This window comes from Echinops telfairi, unplaced genomic scaffold (genome assembly GCF_000313985.2).
Source record: "Echinops telfairi isolate 266 unplaced genomic scaffold, ASM31398v2 ScPeMD7_7468;HRSCAF=8506_0, whole genome shotgun sequence".
Taxonomy (NCBI): Eukaryota; Metazoa; Chordata; class Mammalia; order Afrosoricida; family Tenrecidae; genus Echinops; species Echinops telfairi.
Window position 1 is genome coordinate 18,115,126 of NW_022111369.1, and position 22,258 is coordinate 18,137,383.

The following is a 22,258-nucleotide window of genomic DNA, read 5'->3' on the forward strand; positions in this document are numbered from 1 at the left end:
TGGATTGTGATAAGAGTTATATGATTTTAAAAATAGAGCAGAACAAAAAAGATTGTGATAGGGTATAGAGTAGAACTCACTTGTTGGGTTTCTAAGGTTATGAATCTCTAAAGAAGCAGAAAGCCTCATCTTTCTCTCTCAGAGTGCTGGTGAGTTCAAGCATCTAACCTTGCAGTTAGCAACCAAACCCATAACCCCTTACACCACTAGGACTCCTAGAGCATTATTACAAATATGAATTGCCAACCATGTCATCACTTTGACTTTCCCTATATTTGTGTGTGGTTGGAAGATGGGCAAGATTATCCTACACTACTGTTTTGTGCTCACATATCATCATAACCTCAAAAAAATAATTGTACCATGTACAATGGGGTAAAATGTGAATTTCCAGGAATGATCTGAATGATGATTATTAATTATTGAACAGCTTACACTAGAGATGGGAAATATTGGCTTATCAAAGGCAACTTATCACTCTCAAATCCAATTCTCAATCAACACCTTTAAAATTGTATCAAATCATTAATTGTCCAAGTTTAGGGGTAGTAGTGCTTACAATTTTATTAAACATCAAATTCGTCCATCTTTTAAATTAATAACAGGACATTCGACACTTGATTCAATGAATGCCACACATACTAAAACTACATGCCTCCACTCCATATCAAATGTAATCTAAGTAAGAGAAGGCACGGGAAGATGGTTAGGAGACTAACAGAGAAAGGAAACGTAGAGGACTGGGGAAATATTGGGAGGGGAAAGTTAGAAGGATTGTGGCATAGAAAATATATAAATGGGGAGTAAAAAGCAGAGATAGGAGAATATAGGAGTTAACACTACATAAAATATCATACTTCAGACTATTGTTAGGAGAGACCAGTCCCTAGAGAAGGGCATCATGCTTGGTAAGGTAGAGGGGTAGTGGAGGAAAAGAAGTCCCCTAGGAAAATGAATTGATATTGGCTGCAGCACTGGTCTTAGGCATAGGAACAATGTGTGGATGGCACAGGACCAGACAGTGTTTCATTCTGTTGTGCATAGAGTCACTATGAGTTGGCACCAACTCGATGACACCTACCAGTACAATAACAAATTATGAACTCACTGCTTACCTGTCTGTTGTAGTGTGGTGACTTGCATCCTGCTCTGAAAGCTGTATCACTGGTATTTTGAATAGTAGCAGGGTCACCCAAGGTGAACAGGTTTCAGCAAAGCTTCCAGACTAAGGACAGATTACAAAGGGCGGGGGTGGGGTGGGGGTGGGGGGGGGGCAGTTGTCCATTTCTCAAGGGGTAGCCACTGGAAACCTGATGAAAAGTAGCAGAACACTGTCAGAGTGCCAGAAAATGAACCCCTCAGATTGGAAGGCACTCAACATATCAATGTGAAGAGATCCTGCCTCCAAAAAGAATCAACCATAATGATGTGGATGGTGTAAAGCTTTGGGGAACTCTAAGAGAGGGTACCCTCCCCCCCCAAAAAAAATGGAAAAATGCTCCGCTAGGCAGAGCTTTTGTAGTATGCGTTTTTCCCACTAGGCAAGCATCAAGCAACTGATTCTAAGTTAGTGCACCCAGTGGCATCACTGGAAAGGTCAACTGACTCTGAGTTAGTGCACCCAGTGGCATCACCTGGAAAGGTTCTCTCTTGTCACAGTGAATTTTTTCATGAACGCAGTTTCACTCAAACCTCGGGGTTTTTTGGTGATGGCTGATTTAAGAGAACAGCATGTAGCTGTGAAATTTTGTTTCCGGCTCAGGAACAAATGCAGCAGAAACTGTTGTGATGATGAACAAAACTTACAAGGACAGCACCATGGGAAAAACTCAAGTGTATGAGTGGTTTTCTCATTTTAAAAAAAGTGAAATGCTAATTGATGACAAACCTCATTCTGGATGTGTCAACTTCCCCAATGGATGAAAATGTCGACAACATTCTTGTGATTGTATTGTATACTGACAATAGACCATTGAAGAGATGGGGAAAATATCTGGACTATGTTTGAGCTAGGTTCAGCAAATTTTAACAGAAGATTTGGGAATGAGAAGAGTTGCTGCAAAATTTGTGCCTCGGGTTCTGACTGACCAGGAAAAAGAGCGCTGAGTGGAAACATGCTGTGCTTTGAAAGAACAGCTCCAAAATGACCCAGACTTCTTTTCCTCAAAGTCATTACTGGTGACAAGACATGGTGCTATTCTTATGACCCTGAAAGCAAACATCAATCGAGCCAGTGGAAGACTTCATCATCATCTTGCCCCCCCCCCAAAAGTTAATCAAGTGAAATAAAAAATCAAGACAATGCTCACTTCGTTTTTTGATGTGACAGGAATAGTGCATTTGGAATTCGCTTCACCAGGTCAGACTGTGAACCAAGCTTTCTATTTAGAAGTTGTGAAGAGATTGCATAACAGTGTGCAACAAAAAAGGCCTGATTTGTGGCAAACAGGGGACTGTTTTGCCACCAGGACAATGCACCTGCTTATACAGCCATCTCAGGGGACCAGTTTTTGGCAAAAAAAAAAAAGCATGCCTCTCTTGCCCCACACACCTTACTCACCTGACATCACCCCCATGAGACTTCTTTTTGTTTCCAAGAATGAAGAGAGACATGAAAGGACAGTAATTTGATGATGTAGAAGTTGTGAAGGAAAAAACAAGGGAGGTGCTGTCAGCCATTCAAACAGATGAGTTTGAAAAATGTTTCCCATAATGGAATAGCAGATTTGACAAATGTAGTAAGTGTAATGGAGAGTACTTTGAAGGTAATAAGGATGTTTTGTATTAAAAAAAGACAATTTAAATACATAGTTTTGAAAAAATATCCAGATTTTGGGGGTACCCCCTCATATTTTCTGATAGGACATGGCTAAAAATGAGGAGAAATAGTGGCAATCATCTATTAATAATCAAGACATAGAATATATGAAGTATGAATCTAGAAAAATTATGTCATCAGAAATTAAATGGAACACATAAAGAACAGTATCTTAGGTATTGATGGGCTACAATGGATCGGTATTAGCCATTTTGACTTAGATCATCATACAGGGAGTGACAGATCCAAGAGGAATAGTTTCACATTTCAAGATCTATCTTGAAGCACAACACTGTCTGTGATAGAAAAATATCTACATGGCTGCAAAGAAGTCCAGTTAACTCAGCTATGATTCAAATTCACACACCATCATTAAAGCTCATAATGAAAAAATTGAAGAATTCTACCAAGTTCATCAGTCTGACACTGACCAAACATGCAATCAAGATGCACTGCTATTTATTTGCTACTAGGATGCAGAAGTTGGAAGTCAAGGGGAAGAAACAGTAGATGAAAAATAAATATGGTCTTGATTTTAAAAACACAGCTGGAAATCATATGATACAATTTTGTAAAATGACTAGACTTCTTAATTTCAAATACTTTGTTTCAACAATATAAAACAGTGAGTGTACACATAGCCCTATCACACAGCATACACAGGAATCAAATTGACTATATCTATGCAAAGAGACCAGGAAGATGCTAAATATCAACAGCTAAAACTAGGTCTTGGGCTGACTGTGGAACAGACCATTTGTTCCCCATATGTAAATTCAAACTGAAGTGAAAGAAAATTAAAGCAACTCCACCTGTGCTAAAATAAAACCTTGATTACACCCCACTTGAATTGTGAGAGCAACTCAGGAATACGTCGATGCATTAAACACTGTTGAAAAATACCTGGCAAGCTGTGGAATACCATCAAGAACATTATACGGGACTAAAGCAAAAAGTCACAAACAAGACAAGAAAGAAAAGACCAAAGTGGATATCAGAAGAAACTCTTGCTCTTGATCTTAGAGTAGTTAAAGCAAATGGAAGAAATGATGAGGTAAAAGAACCGAATAGAAAATTTCAAAAGGCAGCTCATGATGATAGAGCAAAGTATTAGGAAAAAATGTGCAAAGACCTGGAGTTAGAAAGATAAAAAGGAATGGCGAGCTCGGTATATTTCAAGCTGAAAGAATTGAATAAAAAAATTCAAGTCTTGAACTGAAATATTGAAGGAGTCTCTGGGCAAAAGATTGAATGATACAAGGAACATCCAAAGAAGATGGAAATAATACACAAGCCATCATACCAAAATAAATTGGTTGACATTCACCCATTTCAAGAGGTAGTATATGACCAAGAACCAACAAAAGTAAATGAAGATGTCAAAGCTACACTGAAGGCATTAGTGAAAAACAAGTGTCTAGGAAGTGATGTCGAACCAAATGAAATATTTCACCAAGCTAATGAAGCACAGGAAGCACTCATCCATCTGTGCCAAGAGATTTGGAAGTCTGTTACCTGGCCAACTGATTGGAAGAGATCCATATTTGTACTTATTCCAAAAGGTAACTCAACAGAATTTGGAAATTATCAAACAATAGCATTAAATCACATGCAAGTAAAATTTTGCTGAAGATCACTAAACACTCAGTGTAGCAATAATTGACAGGGAGCTGCAAGAACATCAAGCCAGATTCAGAAGAGAACATGGAACAAGGAATATCATGACTCATGTCAGATGATCTTGGCTGACAGCAGTGAATGATAGAAAGATGATTACTTGTGTCTTACTGACTACGCAAAGGCGTTTATGTGGAACATGACAAACTGTGGATATCATTGAGAAGAATTGGCATTCTAGAGCACTCCATTGCATTGGGCAAATCTGCTGCACAAGACCTCTTTAAAGAGATGTTACTTTGAAGACTCGGGTATGCCAGGGTATGTTCAATGACCTCATATGCAGGTGAAAGTTGGACGATGAATAAGGAAGCCAAAAGAATCCTTGATGCATTTGATTTATGGCGCTGGTGAAGAATACTGAAAGAACCATGGACTGTCATAAAACCAAACAAAACTATCTTGGAAGAAAGAGAGTGAGAATGTTCCTCAGAAGGGAGAATGTTGAAACTTCCTTTCATGTACTTTGGACATGTTATCAGGGGAGACCAGTCCCTGAAAGAGACATTGTTTGGAAAATAGAAGGTCAGTGAAAAAGAGGAGACACCCAGAAAGATAGACTGACACAGTGGCTTCCACAATGGGCTCAAATATAACAATTGTGGGCACAGTGCAGGGCGAGGCGGCGCGTCCCTCTGTGGAGCACTGGGTCACTATGAGGCAGAACCGACTTGAGAGCACCTGGTATCAAAGCAGCCCTCCCATGTCCAGTGCTATGCTCAGGTTTCACGGATGAAAGAGAGTGAAGAGCAAAATGGGAAACGCTAGGGATTTACACAAGAAGAAAAAAGTCTATAATTTGTGTTAACGATTACTGTTGTTGATGTTAGAGACCAGTCAGGCTGGTGCCACATGTCACAAAGTAAGACTGTTTCGTAGGGCCTGGGGGCTGGTATCTTAACGGAGGCCATTCACTGGGGCTTTCTTCAAACTGCCAACCTAATGGTTAGTAGCTGATCAAAGACCATTTTCACTTAACAAGACTCGTTCAAAACAGAAACAAGCCATTGCCAGGCATCTATTCCAACTCATGGAGATCCAGTAGGACTGAATCAAAATGCCCCATCGGGCGTCAAGGCTGTAAACTTAACGAGAGCAGCCTGTCACATCATTTTCCTGTGGAGAGATCGGTGGATTTGAATCTTTCTGTTAGAAGCAGAGCACAAAACCACTGTGCCTCCAAGTCTTCTCACTCAGGCTCTGAGCTCTGGTGGCATTATCCAGTAAGTGATGGACGGTTAAAAGCAAGGTTGGGAGTTCAAAACCACCAGTAGTGCAACAGGAGAAAGACAAGGCTTTCTGTTCCTATAAAAATTTACAGCCTTGGAAACCATATCCAGGGTTACTGTGAGTCAGAATCAATGGCAGTGCGTTTGGTTTGGGTTTTTATACAGAAGCTATATTCTCCTATGTAGCATTCATCCAAACTGCATGTGGTGAGTGCTTATTGTGAACCCTATAGAGCATTTCTACTCTGTCCTATAGTGCCCCTATGAGTCAGATTCAACTCCATGTCAATGGGCTTACTGTGTGCTGGGTTACCGTCACAGAAAGGCTTACTAGTTAATCACTCACTGTTCTCTGCTGTTATAGTACTGTGCTTCTTTACCACACAAGCTAACCCCTAAATAATAAATAGTAAACCCAGAATAGCCCACCAGGAGCCCTGGTAACTTAGTGCTTACATATGGGGCCGCCAACCTCAAAGTCAGCAGTTCGAAACCACTAGTGACTCAGCAGGTAAAAGGCAAGGCTTTCTCCTCCCATAAAGAGTGGCAGTCTCAGGAACCAGTGGAGGCAGTTCTACCCCGTCTTACAGGGTCACTGTAAAGCCAAATCAAGTCACAGCATATGCCTTGCACAGCTTCCTGCAGATAACTACATACTTATATTTAATGTGGAGAACAAAAATAACTGGGAGATTCCAGCTTGCTGAAAACCTTTAGATTTGGGTGGCATCTTGAAGCTGGTTTTAACACAATGGGAACCAAAACAGTGTATTTCTCACAATTGTCTCTTTTCGCCCATTTGCTACAACCATATCATAGCTGCTTTCACAGTTTCAACTACAGAATGCTGTCTCTCCCAGTAGCTATCATGGAAAATGAGTCTGTAGCATTTGCGCATTTGCTTTTCTGGCTGTATTCTAGGCAGATTCATAATATATCGGCTATACTACATGAAATGTTGAATTTTAGCTTAATTGGCTTTGGCCTATTCATGGAAAAGAAATTAAATAAGAATGTTTTTATCATTTATTATGGGCTCTTACAGCTCTGATAATATTCCATACATCAATTATGTCAAGCATATTTGTGCATATGTTGCCATCATCATTTCCAAAACATTTTCTACTTGAGCCCTTGGTATAAGCTCCTCTTTCCCCCCTCCCTTCCCCATCCTCCCACCCTTGTGAATCCTTGATCAATTATATGTTATTATTGCTATCGTGTGTCTTACACTGTCCATTGTCTCCCTTCCCCCACCTTTCTGTTATTCGTCCCCTTCAGGGAGGGGGCTATATGTAAATAAGAATTTTTTAACATTCTTGACCTCACTAAAATTTCGGAACAGTGAATGCGTTTAACTAAAGTTCATTTTGCGTTATCACCTTAAAAGAATGCTTTCAATGTGCATGTTTATATTTTTTTTAATTGACAAAACTCTAATGATCTCCGAGATTATGACCCTTAGTCATCGCTCAGATATGGAACTGAACTCACCCCTCTGGTAGAATCATCAACCATACAAGATCAAAAGGGCAGCACTGACCCAGTGACAGAGCTCAGAGGGTTAGGAACGAAGGAGGAATGAAAACAAGAAACTCATAAAGGAAGCCGGATCCGTGACAGCGGGGAGTTGCAAGGGATGAATCAAAACAAAATGTGTTTGAATTGCTGAATGTTTAACTGATGGTCTCCGCTGTAATTCCCAATATGTGGTGTGTGTTTTTAATTGACTTTCCCAAAGTATTATAGACCGTGATCTACAAGACACAGTATGAAAATCTGTGTTTCTAAAAGGAAATGCTATTGATATATGGTCCAACTTTGGCCATTAAATAGTACTTCCCTTGAAATAGTCTCTCAAGACTATTTGATGACATAGGATGTAAGACTAGATTTCAAAATATCTGACAGTCTCACCAACTTTGAAACTAGCCACATGACGTTGGGCAACTGACCTTAACCTTTGGGGTTTCATTTCTCTTCTCTGGGATGGGCGTGTTAAAACCTTCCCGGTGTTCCTCACATGACATTAGCATGACCAAATGAGAAAATTCATGTGAAATGTTTAAATATTCAATCAGGGAATAACAAAAGGAAGAGATTCCAAGCCAACTGATCTCTGGGTACTTCGTTCCTATCCAGCTGACGTCTTCGGGGATCTGCGGCACTGATAATCATGTGCTGAAAGGGGAAGTGGAGGTGAAGTTTCCTTTAATCCCGGGCCATGAAGGAGCGGGGATTGTGGAGAGTGTCGGTGAAGGAGTGAGCACGGTGAAACCAGGTAGGAGACAGGGCACAGCGCAGCAGCTTCTCAAAGGTCTCCCTCTGGGAGAGGAACAGAATACATTAATATATTTCACAGGAGAAATCAATTGGCTTGACTTTGAAGTCTTCTAATTAGCTATGTATCATATATCAAATGGACTCGGTGATTAAAAGAATTACATAGGTTCTGTTGTCCTATCTAGCAAGGCAATGGCTGAACCAGGTATACACTGCCAAAACGAAATGAGGATAGAATCAGCATGCTTCTAACTAGATAGAAAGCACCTTAGTGACAAGTATTGTTTCCTACGAGTATTTGTAGCCCCCACAATGTTTAGCACAATGCCTGCCCTAGAGTCTAAATGTATTGAATGTTTGACAAATGAATAAATGTTCTAAACTGGAATTAAAAGCTTAAATGTCATTGATAGAATAACAATGACAATTCAAAGAATAAACTTATTGTGCTTCCCAGACATTACATTTTTCACAAATTGAAGGTTTGTAGCAAACTTGAGTCAAGCAATTCTGTAGGTACCATTTCTCCAATAGCATGTGTGTTAGTTTGGGTACTTTAGAGAAACAAGTCCACAGAAACTCATGTATAAGAGAGAGTTTTATATAAAGGTTAAGTGCACATCAAGAAAACACCCTAACCCAGTTCTACCCAAGCCCACAAGTCCAACATTAACCCATTAACCCATATGTCCGACACCAATCCACAAAGTCCTCCTCCATCTCACAAAACACATGCAATGATGCCGACTGTAGGAGGAAAGCTGAGTCAGTGAATGTGTAAGTATCTCAGCACTGGCAGGGGTCTCCACCCGGCTGCTCCATCACCCAGGGCTGCATCGGGGTAGGTCTGTGTGACTTCTCCTCGGGGATGTCTCACAGGAAGTGAGTTTTGCCAGCTGAAAGAGAGAACTGGCTAAGGCAGCTGCACCCTGGTCCGACCATCAGAAAACAAGAGACCCAAGAATTCGAAAGGTGAAGCTCACCGAGCCATTTATCCCTCAGCCCTTCAATTAACCCCACATGTGTTTATCGGCCAGCTTGGCACAATAAACTCACTACCTCAGCATGTGCTCAGTTCATGTCTCTGTGTCACATTTCAGTAATGTTCACAATATTTCAAACTTTTTTCATAATGCTATTGCATACATGATAGACTGCAAAATAGAGTCTACATAACTTCTTTATTTACTAGAATGCAACTCAATATAAAGAAAAGAAAAATCCTTGCAATTGGACCAATACATAACATCATGATCAATGGAGAAAAGATTGGATTTGTCAAGAATTTCGTCTTGTGTGGATCCACAATCAACACTCATGGAAGCAGCAGTCAAGAACCCAAAAACGTACTGCAATCTGCTAAACAAGACCTTTCTGTAACATGTTGAAGAGCAAGGATGTCACTTTGTGGACTCAGATGCTCCTGGTCCAAGTGAAAGTTTGATAATGAGTAAGGAAGAGCAAAAAAGAATAACCGCATTTGAATTCTAGTGCTGGCAAAGAATACCGACAATAGTACGGACTGCCAAAACAAATCAATCTGTCCTGTAAAAAGTACAAACAAAATGCTCCGAGACGTGAGATTGTCATGATTTCATCTCACATACTTTGGACATGTTATCAGGAGAGACCAGGCCCTGGAGAAAAGCATCGTGCTTGCTAAAGTGGAGAGTCATCAGTGAATAGAAGAAGACTCTCAATGAAATGGATTAACACAGTGGATGCAGCCATGGGTCAAAAGTACAGTAATTGTGAGGAGAATTCAGGACCGGGCAATGTTTCTTTCTGATGAAACACTGAGTAGAATTGCTCTGAGTCAGAACTGACTTGATGGCACCTAACAACACTGTCAGCCACAGCCTATTATCCTAGATCCCCCAAGAGTCTCGTGTCTTCAATAACCTCTCCAGAGCTCTTTAACCTGAAAACTATTTTCTGTGGTAAGTGCTCCAGAAACCACTTCTCTCTGCAAAAGAAAAGTGATTCCTTTTCTTCTCTGAACTTAACATATCTTAGAATTTAGGCCAACTCAAGGTAACAGCTCATGGGCCTGCTATTTGTCCTTGTGCCATATTGGGACAGGTAACTCTGCCAGGATACAGCTGGGTAGGTAGGTCACTTTAGGCAGGTGACAGCCACTATGGAATCTTACCTCCATCAAAGAGAAAACGAAGAGGTTAAATTAAATAACTTCCCTCCAAGGTGTGCTTCTAGTTTTATTATTCTCTTCCTAAAACAGCACACAAGGCAGCAGATCTCACAACTGCCTATCCAGCAGTGACTACTCTTCAATGTCCACCATTCTCCAAAAAATAAAAGGAAATGAGATTTGTGAAGCCAAGTAAAATGGCGTATTGTTAGAAACAGCCTGGGCGACGTGATACTGTAGCCGTCAGTGGTATGCATCAAGTTTTGAAGCTATTCAATAAGATTCTTTTTAAACACGCTGTTGTATTTTTATCGCAATACTGTTTTCTAATCATCTCTTTTCCCTTCTACCTAGGAGACAAAGTCCTCACAATCGTTATCCCACAGTGCAGAGAATGCAGCTCCTGCTTGCACCCCAGAGGCAACTTCTGCAAGAAGCAAGAGTTAGTAGATTTGCTTTGCCCTTTATCCTTTTACTAAAGTTCTTAGTATAGAAGCATTGACCTGCAGCTAAAAGTGCTAACTTCTCTCTTGGCAATTCTGTGTGTCCGTGGGGTTCCTGCCCTGGTGTCTGTGTTTGTGTTACTGTGGAATAGTGTTCTACCCACTTCTGGACTCATGATGGATGGGACCAGCAGATTTACCTGCAAAGGAAAAAGGATTTATCACTCTTTCCGCACAAGCACTTTCACTGAATACACTGTTGTGCCTGAGATTGGAGTGGCAAAAATTGATGATGAGGCTCCTATGGATAAAGTGTGTGTCATGAGCTGTGAGGTGCCTACAGGTTATGGTGCTGCTGTTCATTCCACCAAGGTGAGGAAGTTTCTTGTGTCTTAACATATGTTATAGTGCTAGGGGAAAAAAATCAATATGGGGCCCATGAATCCAAATTGTTCACTTGGTGCATAGTTCCCACAAGCCACACTAGTTGTTTGTTTGCTTGTTTTCCCTTTATTTTTCTATTTACCCATGTGCCCAGGTGTAAGACATAACACCAGCGTACCTTTTGGATTTGTAGGTCACCCCTGGCTCCACCTGCGTGATCTATGGACTTGGAGGAATCGGCTCAGCCGTTGTCATAGGATGCAAAGCGTCTGGAGCTTCGAGGATCATTGGGGTTGACATCAATGAGGAAAAATTTCCCCGGGCAAAAGCCCTAGGGGTCACTGATTGTATCAACCCTCGGAAACTCAAGATGCCCGTCCAAGATGCGGTGGTGGAAATGACAGGCTTTGGCGTTGATTTTGCCTTTGAGGCCGTCGGACGCCCCGAGACGATGGTATATGGGCTTGAGGCTGCTTGTCAATGTCAGCCGGCAGCTGTCAGGTTGAACTCGTGGCAAGATCTGGTGTGTTAGAGTAGAGCCAGCCTCCACACGTCTGGCTTCCAAGGCGGATAGTGTGGGCGGAGACTGCCAGGCCTTTCTTTCAGATCTTGTCTAGGTAGTCTTGAACTTCTATCTTTCTGTTAGCGGCTGAGCACCTTGGTGATCATGTGCACTGCTCAGATTATTTACACATTAAACACTCGAATAACAGATCAGCATAAACTCTCCTGGAGATACATTATGGACCTATGGATCCCAGAATCTAAAACGAAAATAGAAAATAATGTGTTTAAAACAGAAGCAATAAATGCTTAGCGATATATCACAGTATGGTCCTGTTAGCTGCTGTCCCATAAATTTCAACAGCCCTGTGTGTGCCGAGGGGAATTGCCCCAGAGAACATTTGGGACCGTGGCCTTGTGAAGCAAATGAGCACCAGGCTGTCTTTGGAAGCACCCTATGGGAGGATTCAAAGCACCACCATTTCCCTAGTAGCCAAGCACTTAACCATTGACGCACTCAAGAACTCACCGTGATAGTCTGTACCACCGTTTACATATGAAGCCGCCACAAAGCCAGTATTGTATTCCCTTTCCTCTCTCCATAGCTCTTTATTCACCTGTTTGTCTCATACTTCAGTTTGAGCACCAGTTGCTTCCTATATGATAGAGCAGAAGCATTCCCTCATTTTAAAAATGTTTGCAAAAAAGATACATGTTTGCTAAGTAGCTATTCATCAGACAATGTGTTATTCTCCAGGGGACACAGAGTGAATAAAATAGTCACTTGTCCTCTTTGATCTAACATTGTAGAAGGGAGGGTGGACTGCATTCAGTATAGATAAGCGTGCACCTCATTTGGTACATGGATAGTGGATTCATGTATTGGATCCAAGAATAAAGGGAGTGGAGATAGTAATGTAAGTGAGAAGACGTTGACAAATAAGGCCAAAGGGAGCCAAGCAGGGGAAAGTGTCATGGGAAGTGGGGTTAAGAACCAGAAAAAGAAATAAAGCAGAAGAGATATAAAGAATTATATATTACACCATTAGAAACTTGAATTTTTTTTAATTGAAGGTTTATATGCACACACTTACACATACATATATCTGGGTTAGTTGTTTGTTTTGTTTTGTTTTTTAATCATTTTATTGGGGGTTCATACAACTCTTATCACAATCCATACATATGTCAGTTGTGTAAAGCACACATATATTTGTTGCCCTCATCATTCTCAAAACATTTGCTTTCTGCTTGGGCTCTTGGAATCAGCTCATCATTTTTCTTTTGTTTTTCCCCTCCCTCCCTGCTCCTCCCTCCCTATTTTGTTTTGTTTTTTAACTACAGATGAGGAGGGCAGAGAAGCATGCAGTTGAGAAAGTCAGGCAAAAAATAGAGGTACCCCCTTTGAGGAACCGTGTTGTTTCCATTAATAAACACGGAACTCACCATGTATTTGTTAGTGTACTAAATGTTTTAAGAATGATAAGTATTCAATTCTCATCACCGCCCTGTAAGATAGGATGTATGAGTCTTCTTTTTACAAATGAGGAGACTGAGGCATAGGAAAGTAAAACTCGCCCAAGGCCACACAGGGCATGTCTGGCTCTGCTCTTTCCCACGAAAGCATGCCGGGTCAGTAAGGAAGCTGACGCTGAAATAGCTTCTTTCCAGGAGGAGAGTCAAAACCTGGGGCCTCCAAAATTCTCTAAAAGGGGTAAAGTGGTAGCTGATGAGTATGAGAATATGCTTACAGTTATCATTGTTGTTATTAGGTTGCTGCTTGGAATTCCTGCCATGTGAGCTATGGTGTCTGTGTGATAATTGGGTTGGCTCCAACCAACAGTTATCTTTCCCTCGAAGCACCGGAAATTATCACTGGACGAATAATGAAGGGGGCATGTTTAGGAGGTAGGTTGGTGAACAGAAAGGGCCAGGCTCTTACTCTCTATGAGAACTTGGCAGCAAGTTAAAAGTCAAAGCACTTCCCCTTGGCAGAGAGAGAGAGACAAGGATAATTCTTTCCAAAGACTCTTCTTCCAATGTGTCAGTGTAATTCATAAATCAATTTTAAAAATTAAGTTCTGATGGTGTTTTTATTCAAGCACAATTTTTAAGATGCAGAGAGACGCCTATAAAATCATCTCAGGGCTTAGAATCATTGCTTCAATTTTGAGTCTGCTCTAGTGGATTCAACACTTGTGCCATGTTAACAGCAACACTTAATGGAAAACTTTATGCAATGTCCTGGTATCACAGCACTTACAGTTGTCTTCTCAGAGAAGCTCATTTCTAAGGAGTCTTTACTGAAATTAACATGCCCATCTCTATCCATGCCTCTAGTTAGAAGTCCCTGTGCCAATGGGAATAGAGAATGGAGGCATAAATTGCAAAATGATAAACTAAACAGAGTTGAAAGGCCCAATTTTTCTCCAAAGGAACTCTGAGTGATAGAATTGTCTGTAGCAACCACATGTACTGTCTTAGTTTACTAAGCCCACCATAATAAAATATCACAACATAATGTCTTAACATTGATTTGTTCTCTCACTTTTCTGGAGATTAGACATCTAAATACCGAGTATTGGCAGTGCCAAGCTTTCTCTAGGGTCTCTAAGAGAAGACCCTTCTTTGCCTTTCTGAGAGCCACAGGGATACCTTGGCTTGTGGCAACAGCAGCAGAATTCCAATCCTGGCCTCTTTCTTCTCATGTCTCTTCTTTTTTTAATGATGCCAGTCATACCGGAGTCCGCCCTAATCCATGACTTCATGTTAATTAATAACATCTGCAATAACCCTACATCCAAATAGAGTCAAAGTCAGTGAAGTTAGCACTTGAATATATCTTTGTAAGAGACGCAACTCAACTCATAACAGTTAGCAACAGCAGCCAAAGCTGTCTGATGTACAAATGAATTCTCTTCTGTGCTCAGGGACAAACTCTCAGAGAGGTACTTTATCTACCTCCATGGCTTATTTGATCCCTAACCCAGCCCCACCCCCTTTGGTTAGTATGATATTTTTCAAATCATATTATCTGTTTTAATATAATCAATTGTTTTGCAGATTATAAAACCAGAGATGATATTCCTCAACTAGTAACTGATTACCTGAAAAATAAAATTAACATAGATCCATTAATTACCCATCAACTGCCTTTTAATCAAATCCACAAAGCCATGGACTTGTATAATGCTGGAAAAGTGTGAGTATTTTGTTTGATGCTCTCCTAAAAGCTGAGAATGCAAAAAAAAAAAAATAATGTTTCTTCAAGCATTGCCAAGTAGTTTCATGAGAAACAGACTTCGATATCTTCCACACAGCCCGCCCTATTTCCTACTGTTAGCAGGATATGAAAAGGTTGTTTCTGAGGACCAGTTATGGAGAAAGACCCACATCAACCTTATTTCAGAGAAATTTTAAGAATTTGATATAACCCTAAAGCCCACGCTACCCTATATCTGTTAATTATGTATTCTTTGTCTGGGTAGAGACAAGATGTAAAATAAATGAGAAAACATAGCAGGAGCCATAAAATAATGCAAAGACTCTTAGAGCGGCTTCCAGGTAGAGATTTAGGCTCCACGTCGAGGCCCGAGTCCTTTCTGCACTGCATGTGCGTATGGATGGTTTGTGTCTGCTAACATACCTGCCGGTGTGGAGCCATCGCTCAGCAAGTCTTTAATGCAGTCACTTAATGCATATTTTTCAAGAATGGACCATTTGTCAGGTCTGTGCTAAATTCTGAAAATGACCGGACACTAAAAGTAAAACTGCGAACAAGTAATTGAACAGTAATAAACGCTCTGAGTTTCTTGTGCTGGTTGCAAGCAAATGTCACAATCATATGCTCTCCCCCAACTCTATCCACCTCGTTTACTTGTTTAGTAATTTATAAAAATTTTAAATCATTATCTTATGCCTTTCTGGATGCCACTTAGCATGATAGCCCATTGAAATCAGAAAAGAAGAGTAAAGAAAACTCACCCGAAATTTTTAGAAAGACATTATCAGGGGTAGGGAGCAGGGATCTAGCTGGCAGTTGACACAACAAAAGGAGAGGAACAAGGAGATGCCTTCGGTCCTAAGTCAGACATGAGGACGGTAGGTGTCAGGGATGAGGGAAACTGGTCAGAAGCTGGAGCAGAGGGTAGGGGTAGCCTGGTGTTCCTGCAGAGATGATGGTGCTTAGAGCTGATGCGATTTCCGAGAGGTGAATGAGGATGATGGTGAGGTCAGAGGGAAGCGCTCTAGACCACCGGGACCCTTCCATTCTGTGTATCATTAACTTGCTGAAAGCCCTGTCTCCAAGGCGCACCAGTCATTCCATGTTTGCACTTCTCTGTTTCAGCATCCGCTGTGTTCTGCTGTTCTGAGATCCAGATGATCAGAGGAGCAAGGGTGATGTCTTGTTTACTGTTCTGCCTCCCTGAAAATCTTAGTGCAGGTGGAAGAAATATCAGAGATGAAAATAAAGTGGGATTGAGAAAAGTAAAATAAGTGCGTCTTGAGGATAATTATTTCAAATGTTTTCTTTAATTTTCAGAGAATTCATTCTGTGACTTAATAAAGAGAAATCATGGAATTGAACTGACGATGTCACTGATATGTTCTTCAGCCAATTGACCTGTTGTCACCAGTCTGTGAAAGTCGCCACTGAATTAGGCTTCAGATCCGGCATGTTTTTCTGTATCTGCCATTCACTCTAAGGTTGGCATGATGATTTTGCTGCTTACACAAGATGCTTAAAATCCAGAAACCCAAACTGAGTGCCTCTGTATTGATTCCAACTCACACTGGCCCTATAGGTCAGAGTAGAGCTGCCCCTGCGGGTTTCTGAGACAGCACTTCTTACAGAACCAGAAAGTCTCCTCTTTCTCCCACAGAGTGGCTGGTGTTTTCAAACTGTTAACCTTGAAATTAGCAACCCAATGTGTAACTCCCTACACCACGAGAACTCCTCCTACAAATTGCTAGTCTCTGAAATCTATGGGAGGCCACGTGCTGGCAAAGTACATCATCTCCATCGGGGCTCTTCTCATACTCTTGTGTCTAAACCTATCAAGTGGTGAGACAAGGGACCTCTCTGCTTTGAAATATAAAATATATGAAGAAAGTATAACTGTATTCCATGTATTCAAGAAAAAAGAAGAAACAGTACAACTGTGATGAGAACCAGTATGGTTCTTCCTCAAACTTCTAGAAGTGTAACTACTTTATAATCCAGCAACCCTCCTTCTACAGATGCATGCTAGAGATCTAATAGAAGAGACAAGAAGAGGCCTATGCACACCCATGTTCACTGCAGCGCTAGTCACATTAGCAAAATAATGGAAATACCTTTTAGCTTGCCCTTCAACAAATGGATTTATAAAGCAAATGTAGCACATACTACACAATCAAGTATTGTGCCACCAGAAATATGATGAGTTCTCAGCATGAATCTGGAGGGCGTTCATATAGAGTGAGATAAATCAATTTCCGAAGGCCAAATATTTGTCTCGTTTTCACAAAGAGACAAGTATAGGTACATACACAATAAAGCCACACACATTGGCAGTGGGGCAGGGGGCACGGGGGCAGGTAAGGGCCCTTTGACAATTGCTACAACATATATAATTTAGCAACAGCAGCCAAAACATGTATGTGCAGGTATATATGCTGCATTTATACGTACATCAATCTCCACTTCCACGGAGTCAATTCTGACTCCAAGCAACCCTATATACGGTTCAGAGTCTGTGAATATTCACAGGAGCAGACAGCCTCATCTTTCCACCAAGTGGATGCTCGTGGGTTTGAACCATTGGTGTCACAGTTAGCAGTATGTGTATAGGTATGAATACATGATTATAGATACATATATACAGAAGCGTGTGTATATATGCACCCATGTATACTTGTATGCATGCATCTATATTTACATGTATAGTAAAGCACATAATAGGCACAGCTTATTTTGTTCTGTTGTACATAGAGTCGTTCCGGTGAGAACCAACTTCATGGCACCTAACAACAGGCACCGGTACAATGCTTCTTGGGCATAACCAAACTTCTCATTGAAGTGGTTTTCTAAGTTTGAGGCCAAAGATCATAGTCTTGTGTGACAACCCAGTTAATTGGCATATTTTTCACAAAGCTTATGTTTTACATCCTGGTCTGGTAAAGTGTCTAGGGTCTCAATGAGAAACTGATACCAAGAGCTCAAGTTGAAAGAAAATATTTTGAAAATGGTGATGGGAACAAATGTACAAATGTGCTCGACACACTGGATGGATGGATGGATGGATGGATGGATGGATGGATGGATGGATGGATGGTGATAAGAGTTGTACAAGCCCCCAATAAAATGACTTGAAAAAAGAAAGAAAGAAATAATAGCCAACATCATCTCAGCTGGTTCAGCTTACACAATTCTGACTAAAGTTAAGCAAAGTTTCTGCTTGACGGGTGCCAAAATGGCTGTGCCCAGATGTGCTGCAGACAAGAGCAAGCCTTTGCATGGAAGTTTTAACAGGTCAGATTAAGATCCTGAAGTATTTCCCCAAAGAATTCCAACAGATGAAGCATGGCTTTGCCAGCATGATCCTAAAGGCAAAACACAGTCACAGCGGAAGGTGGAAATGGTCCAGGCAAAGCAAAAGAAGATCCGTTCCAGAGAAAAAGCCAGGGCAATTTTTTTTTTTTTAATTCTCAAGGCATTTTGCTTGTGGACTTTCTGGAGGGCCTAAGAACAAGACTATCTGCTTGTTATGTGAGTGTTTTGAGGAAGCTAGCCAAAGCTTTAGCAGAAAAGTACTCAGGAAAGTTTCACCAGAGTCCTACTCTACCACCACCCTGCCCTCCATGCTCCTGCTCCTCTCATCACACCAGGGCAATTCTGTGAGAGTTTCCCTAAGCTTGAAAGATCTTAAAGGGCTACCATTTTTCTTAAGTTGTGAAACAAACTGCACTGACATGAATCAATTCCCTGGGTCCTCCGTTCTTCCAGGATGGACTAAATGGCTGATGTCATGGATTACAAAAGTCTCTTGACCTTCCACAGTCTCTCTTCAGGTCTGGAACTGATTCTCCCTTGTAGCTCAATTTTTAGCCAAACAATAGACAGGCCTGTAAGGGGAATGATAACATTATTTATACCTTACAATAATGACCCATTTAGGACCAAGGTAGCAGTGTTTATTTACCCAAGGAAAAGTTCAGAATGGTTAGGAAAAGAGGAGGGGTGGAGACCGGAAGCTGGGGGAGGAGGTGGAATGGATGGTGCTATAGGGAGGGAACTGCAGTGAATGAGTTGAATTAGGATGTGTGTGAGTAGTTGAATGTAAGACTAATGATTTTGTAAACCTTCACCCAATTCACAATAGAAAATTGTTTTTTTAAAAAAATAATAAAATGTTACTTTTTAAAAAGGAAAAGCTTTTCAACATAGAATTCTACAACCAATGAAAATATATTCCAAACACAAAGTTAAAATAAAGAGATCTCTGAGTATGCTGAAATATTAAAAACAAAACACAGACAACCTCACTACCATTGAGTCAATGCGGCTTCATAGCGACCCTATAAGACAGGGTAGAATATCCCTATGGGTTTCCAAAACTGTAACTCTTTATGGAAGTAGAAAGCCCTGACTTTCTCCTGAGGAGTCCCTGGTGCTTTCAAACTGCTGACTTAGCAGATCACAGACCAATATGTAACCACTACGCCACCATCAAATATTGACCATGATAAATGTTTGGGCCGGGTCCAGACCAAGGCAGCCCCTTCTACCAGCTTCTCAAGAAGACAAATGACAACTTCAAAGCACCTGCTTCCAACATTTCACAAAGCTTACCTCCCTGGGTAGAACACAGCCTCCTCTCCCTGGCGTTCCAGGGAGCAAGTTTGCTGAGAACAAAATGATTTATTAACAGGTCATCTCCTGATCCAAAACTTGCAACCACAGCACAAAGACCCTCCCTTCCCCTTATCAGCCCATATGCCCTTAAGTTCATACCCTATATATTTCCCACTGCCCCAGTACCAGCGTGACTTCCCTGACATAACTCTTTGGGTTGAGGAAGCCTCCGGGGGATTCAAGATACTACCGTCCCTTGCTCTACTCTCCTTCCCTCCCGGGAGTCCTTTCTCCTTAATAAAGCCACCCCTTGCTTCATGTCTTTGTCTGAACTCTGTCTCTGTACTGCGACCTCTGCCCTCTGCCTCTCAATAAAGTTTAAAGGACAAAGAACAATCTACAAGTGGATAACTGTTGTTCTTAGGTGCTTCGAGTGGCTTCCAACTCACATTTATCACAACAGAATGAAATGCAAGCTTGTGCTACACATTCCTCACAATGATTGCCATCTTGGGCTGTCGCTGTCACTGTGTCATTCCATCTCATTGAGGATCTCCTTCTTTTTCTGTGACCCTTTAATGGACACGGCATGCTGTCCTTTATGCGCCAGTCTCTCTTGGTAACATGTTCAAAGAACATGAGATAAAGTCTCACGGTCTTCATGTCTAAGGCACATTCTGGCTATACTTCCTCCAAGACACATTTGTTTGCTCTTCTAGCAATCCAGGATAGTTGCAGTGTCCTTCACCTTAATTGATATGCATCAGTTTTTCAGATACATGTGAAGGGATTGCAAATACCATGATATCTGCTGCACAAGAGCTCTTTGAAGTCTTAAAGAGCAAGGATGCCATGTTAAGGACCAATGTGCACCCAAAGCTGTGGCATTCTCAATCGCCTCCTATGCCTCGGAAAGCTGGATCGTGAGCAATGAAGACCGAAGGAGAATGGATGCCTTCTGATGACGGTGCTGACAATCATTGCTCAGCCTTTGGGTTAAGATCAAGTGCAATTATGGTGCTGGAAAAAAAATATTGAGAGTAGTGATAGAAAAACAAAGAAAACTGTCTTGGAAAAAAATCCAGCCAGAATGTTCCTTAGAAGTGAAGATGGTGAGCCTTTGTCTTGTGTACTTTGGACATGTTATCAGAAGAGACCAATCCTTGGTGAAGAGTATCATGTTTGGTAGAGCAGAAGGTCAGCAAAAAAGAGGAAGATCTTCAAGAAGATGGATTGACACAGTGGCTGCAAAAACGGGCTCAGACATAACAAGTGTGAGGATGGCACAGGACCCTGGCCATGTTTCATCCCATTGTCAACAGAGTCACTTCCAGTCAGAGCCAATGGGACAGCACCTAGCAACAGCATGTGCACACATGTAAACTTCACCGGCTTTTTTTCTCTGGAGTACCGTGTCTCAGACATGTTTACAATGTGGCTTTCCAGAGAACATATCCAAAACTGACATTAGAGAGCACGGAATGACTGAATGTGATCTTGGTTGTGATTATGGATGAAGTCGGCATGAGGGCTGGGCAGGGTTTGTGTTTTGACCTTTCCACCAGCATTAAAGAAGAGAGTGTGGCAATTTTCCCAGACATAAAGCCAAAATCACTCTCTCTGCCACCCCCACCCCTCACCCCAGCCTTTCTTTCTTTCCTATTAACACAGAGTATCAGTTCTGGTTCTGGAGCCCTCATGGCATAGTGGCTACCAGTTGAACAGTCAACAGGTCAAAACCACCAGCCACTCAGAGGGAGAAAGATGGAGCTTTCTACTCTTATAAAGAGTTACACGCTCAGAAACTCAAAGAAGCAGTTCTGCCCTGTCCTATAGGGTCATTATAACTCAATGGCAGTATCAGTTCTGTTGTACATAGGGTCACTGTAAATTGGAACCAGCTTGAGGGCACCTAACAATAACAGTAAAAATCAACTTTGGGTACTTTGCTGACATTTATGTTTCATACCGATTCTTTTAATAGTACTAGAGCTCTTAGAAATTGTAAGTGGGAGTGTAAATCAACAGAAAGTTTATTGGATAATAGTTTAGTAATAAGTAATTATGAATATATTTTACCTACCAAGTCAGCAATGCTGGAAATATGGACAATGGGTAATACTCAGTAAGCAGTCAAGTAGGCAGTGACCAATATTCTCAATCAAAAATATGTCCTAATAGAAATAAGGCCCAGCTCTTCTAGCCCTTAACAATCCCACTCTTTCATTTTATATCAGTTATTTGGATGGGAGGAGGAGTAAGCCAATGCTGGATAGATTATCTTCTTTGTTTCATGGTTCATCAAGGTCACTGCAACTTGGTCAATTGTCCCTTAGTCCAACTAAAGAGATTTTCTCAACACCACTTGCAAGATGTTAAGCTTCTTATACAAATTGATTTCACTTCCACTGAGTAATCAGATCTGCATACCAACAAAGTGAGATGCTTGTGATAAACTGCTTGAGAAAACTATCTAGTAACAACATATTAATTTCAATTATTAACCCTATGATCGAACAACTAAATGAACACTCAAATTTAGAGACAAAGATGATCATCTCTGCATTCAAAACCAACAGAAAATTAAATTTGTACATTGTGTTCATGCTCATACATTTAAAAGTCCAAGATTTAAAATTCAACAGACTTAATAGAATTGATTGTGTGTACTGAACTATTCAACCAGTTGTTCAAAGAGTGTTAAGAAAGAAACTACATGGTTAAGAGCAATAAACATTGCACAATCCGATCTTTGGATATTTTAACATTGAAAAATTTATTTCATATTACATTTAGGAACCTCCCTACTAAAACAGAAGCTTGCACATAAAGCACAGGACAGTCTGCATACACTTGGATTTTCCATGTTGAAATTTGTGATGTGAATCTCTCCTTCTATATTCACCTGTGGTACTGAAGAGGAAGAAAATCAGC

General features: G+C 41.0%; 1 protein-coding gene across 1 annotated transcript in view; it reads left to right on the plus strand.

Annotated features, from left to right (window-relative positions):
• The window catches only part of LOC101664325 (alcohol dehydrogenase 1-like), a 20,816-nt gene extending 4,825 nt beyond the window's left edge, over positions 1-15,991 (plus strand). The window contains exons 3-9 of the mRNA XM_004703279.2: positions 7,867-8,005; positions 10,511-10,598; positions 10,752-10,971; positions 11,177-11,437; positions 13,260-13,395; positions 14,551-14,689; positions 15,836-15,991. Of these exons, the coding sequence (XP_004703336.1) occupies positions 7,867-8,005; positions 10,511-10,598; positions 10,752-10,971; positions 11,177-11,437; positions 13,260-13,395; positions 14,551-14,689; positions 15,836-15,860 (1,008 nt within the window). The 3' untranslated portion in view covers positions 15,861-15,991. The remainder of the gene's footprint in view (positions 1-7,866; positions 8,006-10,510; positions 10,599-10,751; positions 10,972-11,176; positions 11,438-13,259; positions 13,396-14,550; positions 14,690-15,835) is intronic.
• The last annotated feature ends 6,267 nt before the right edge of the window (positions 15,992-22,258 follow it).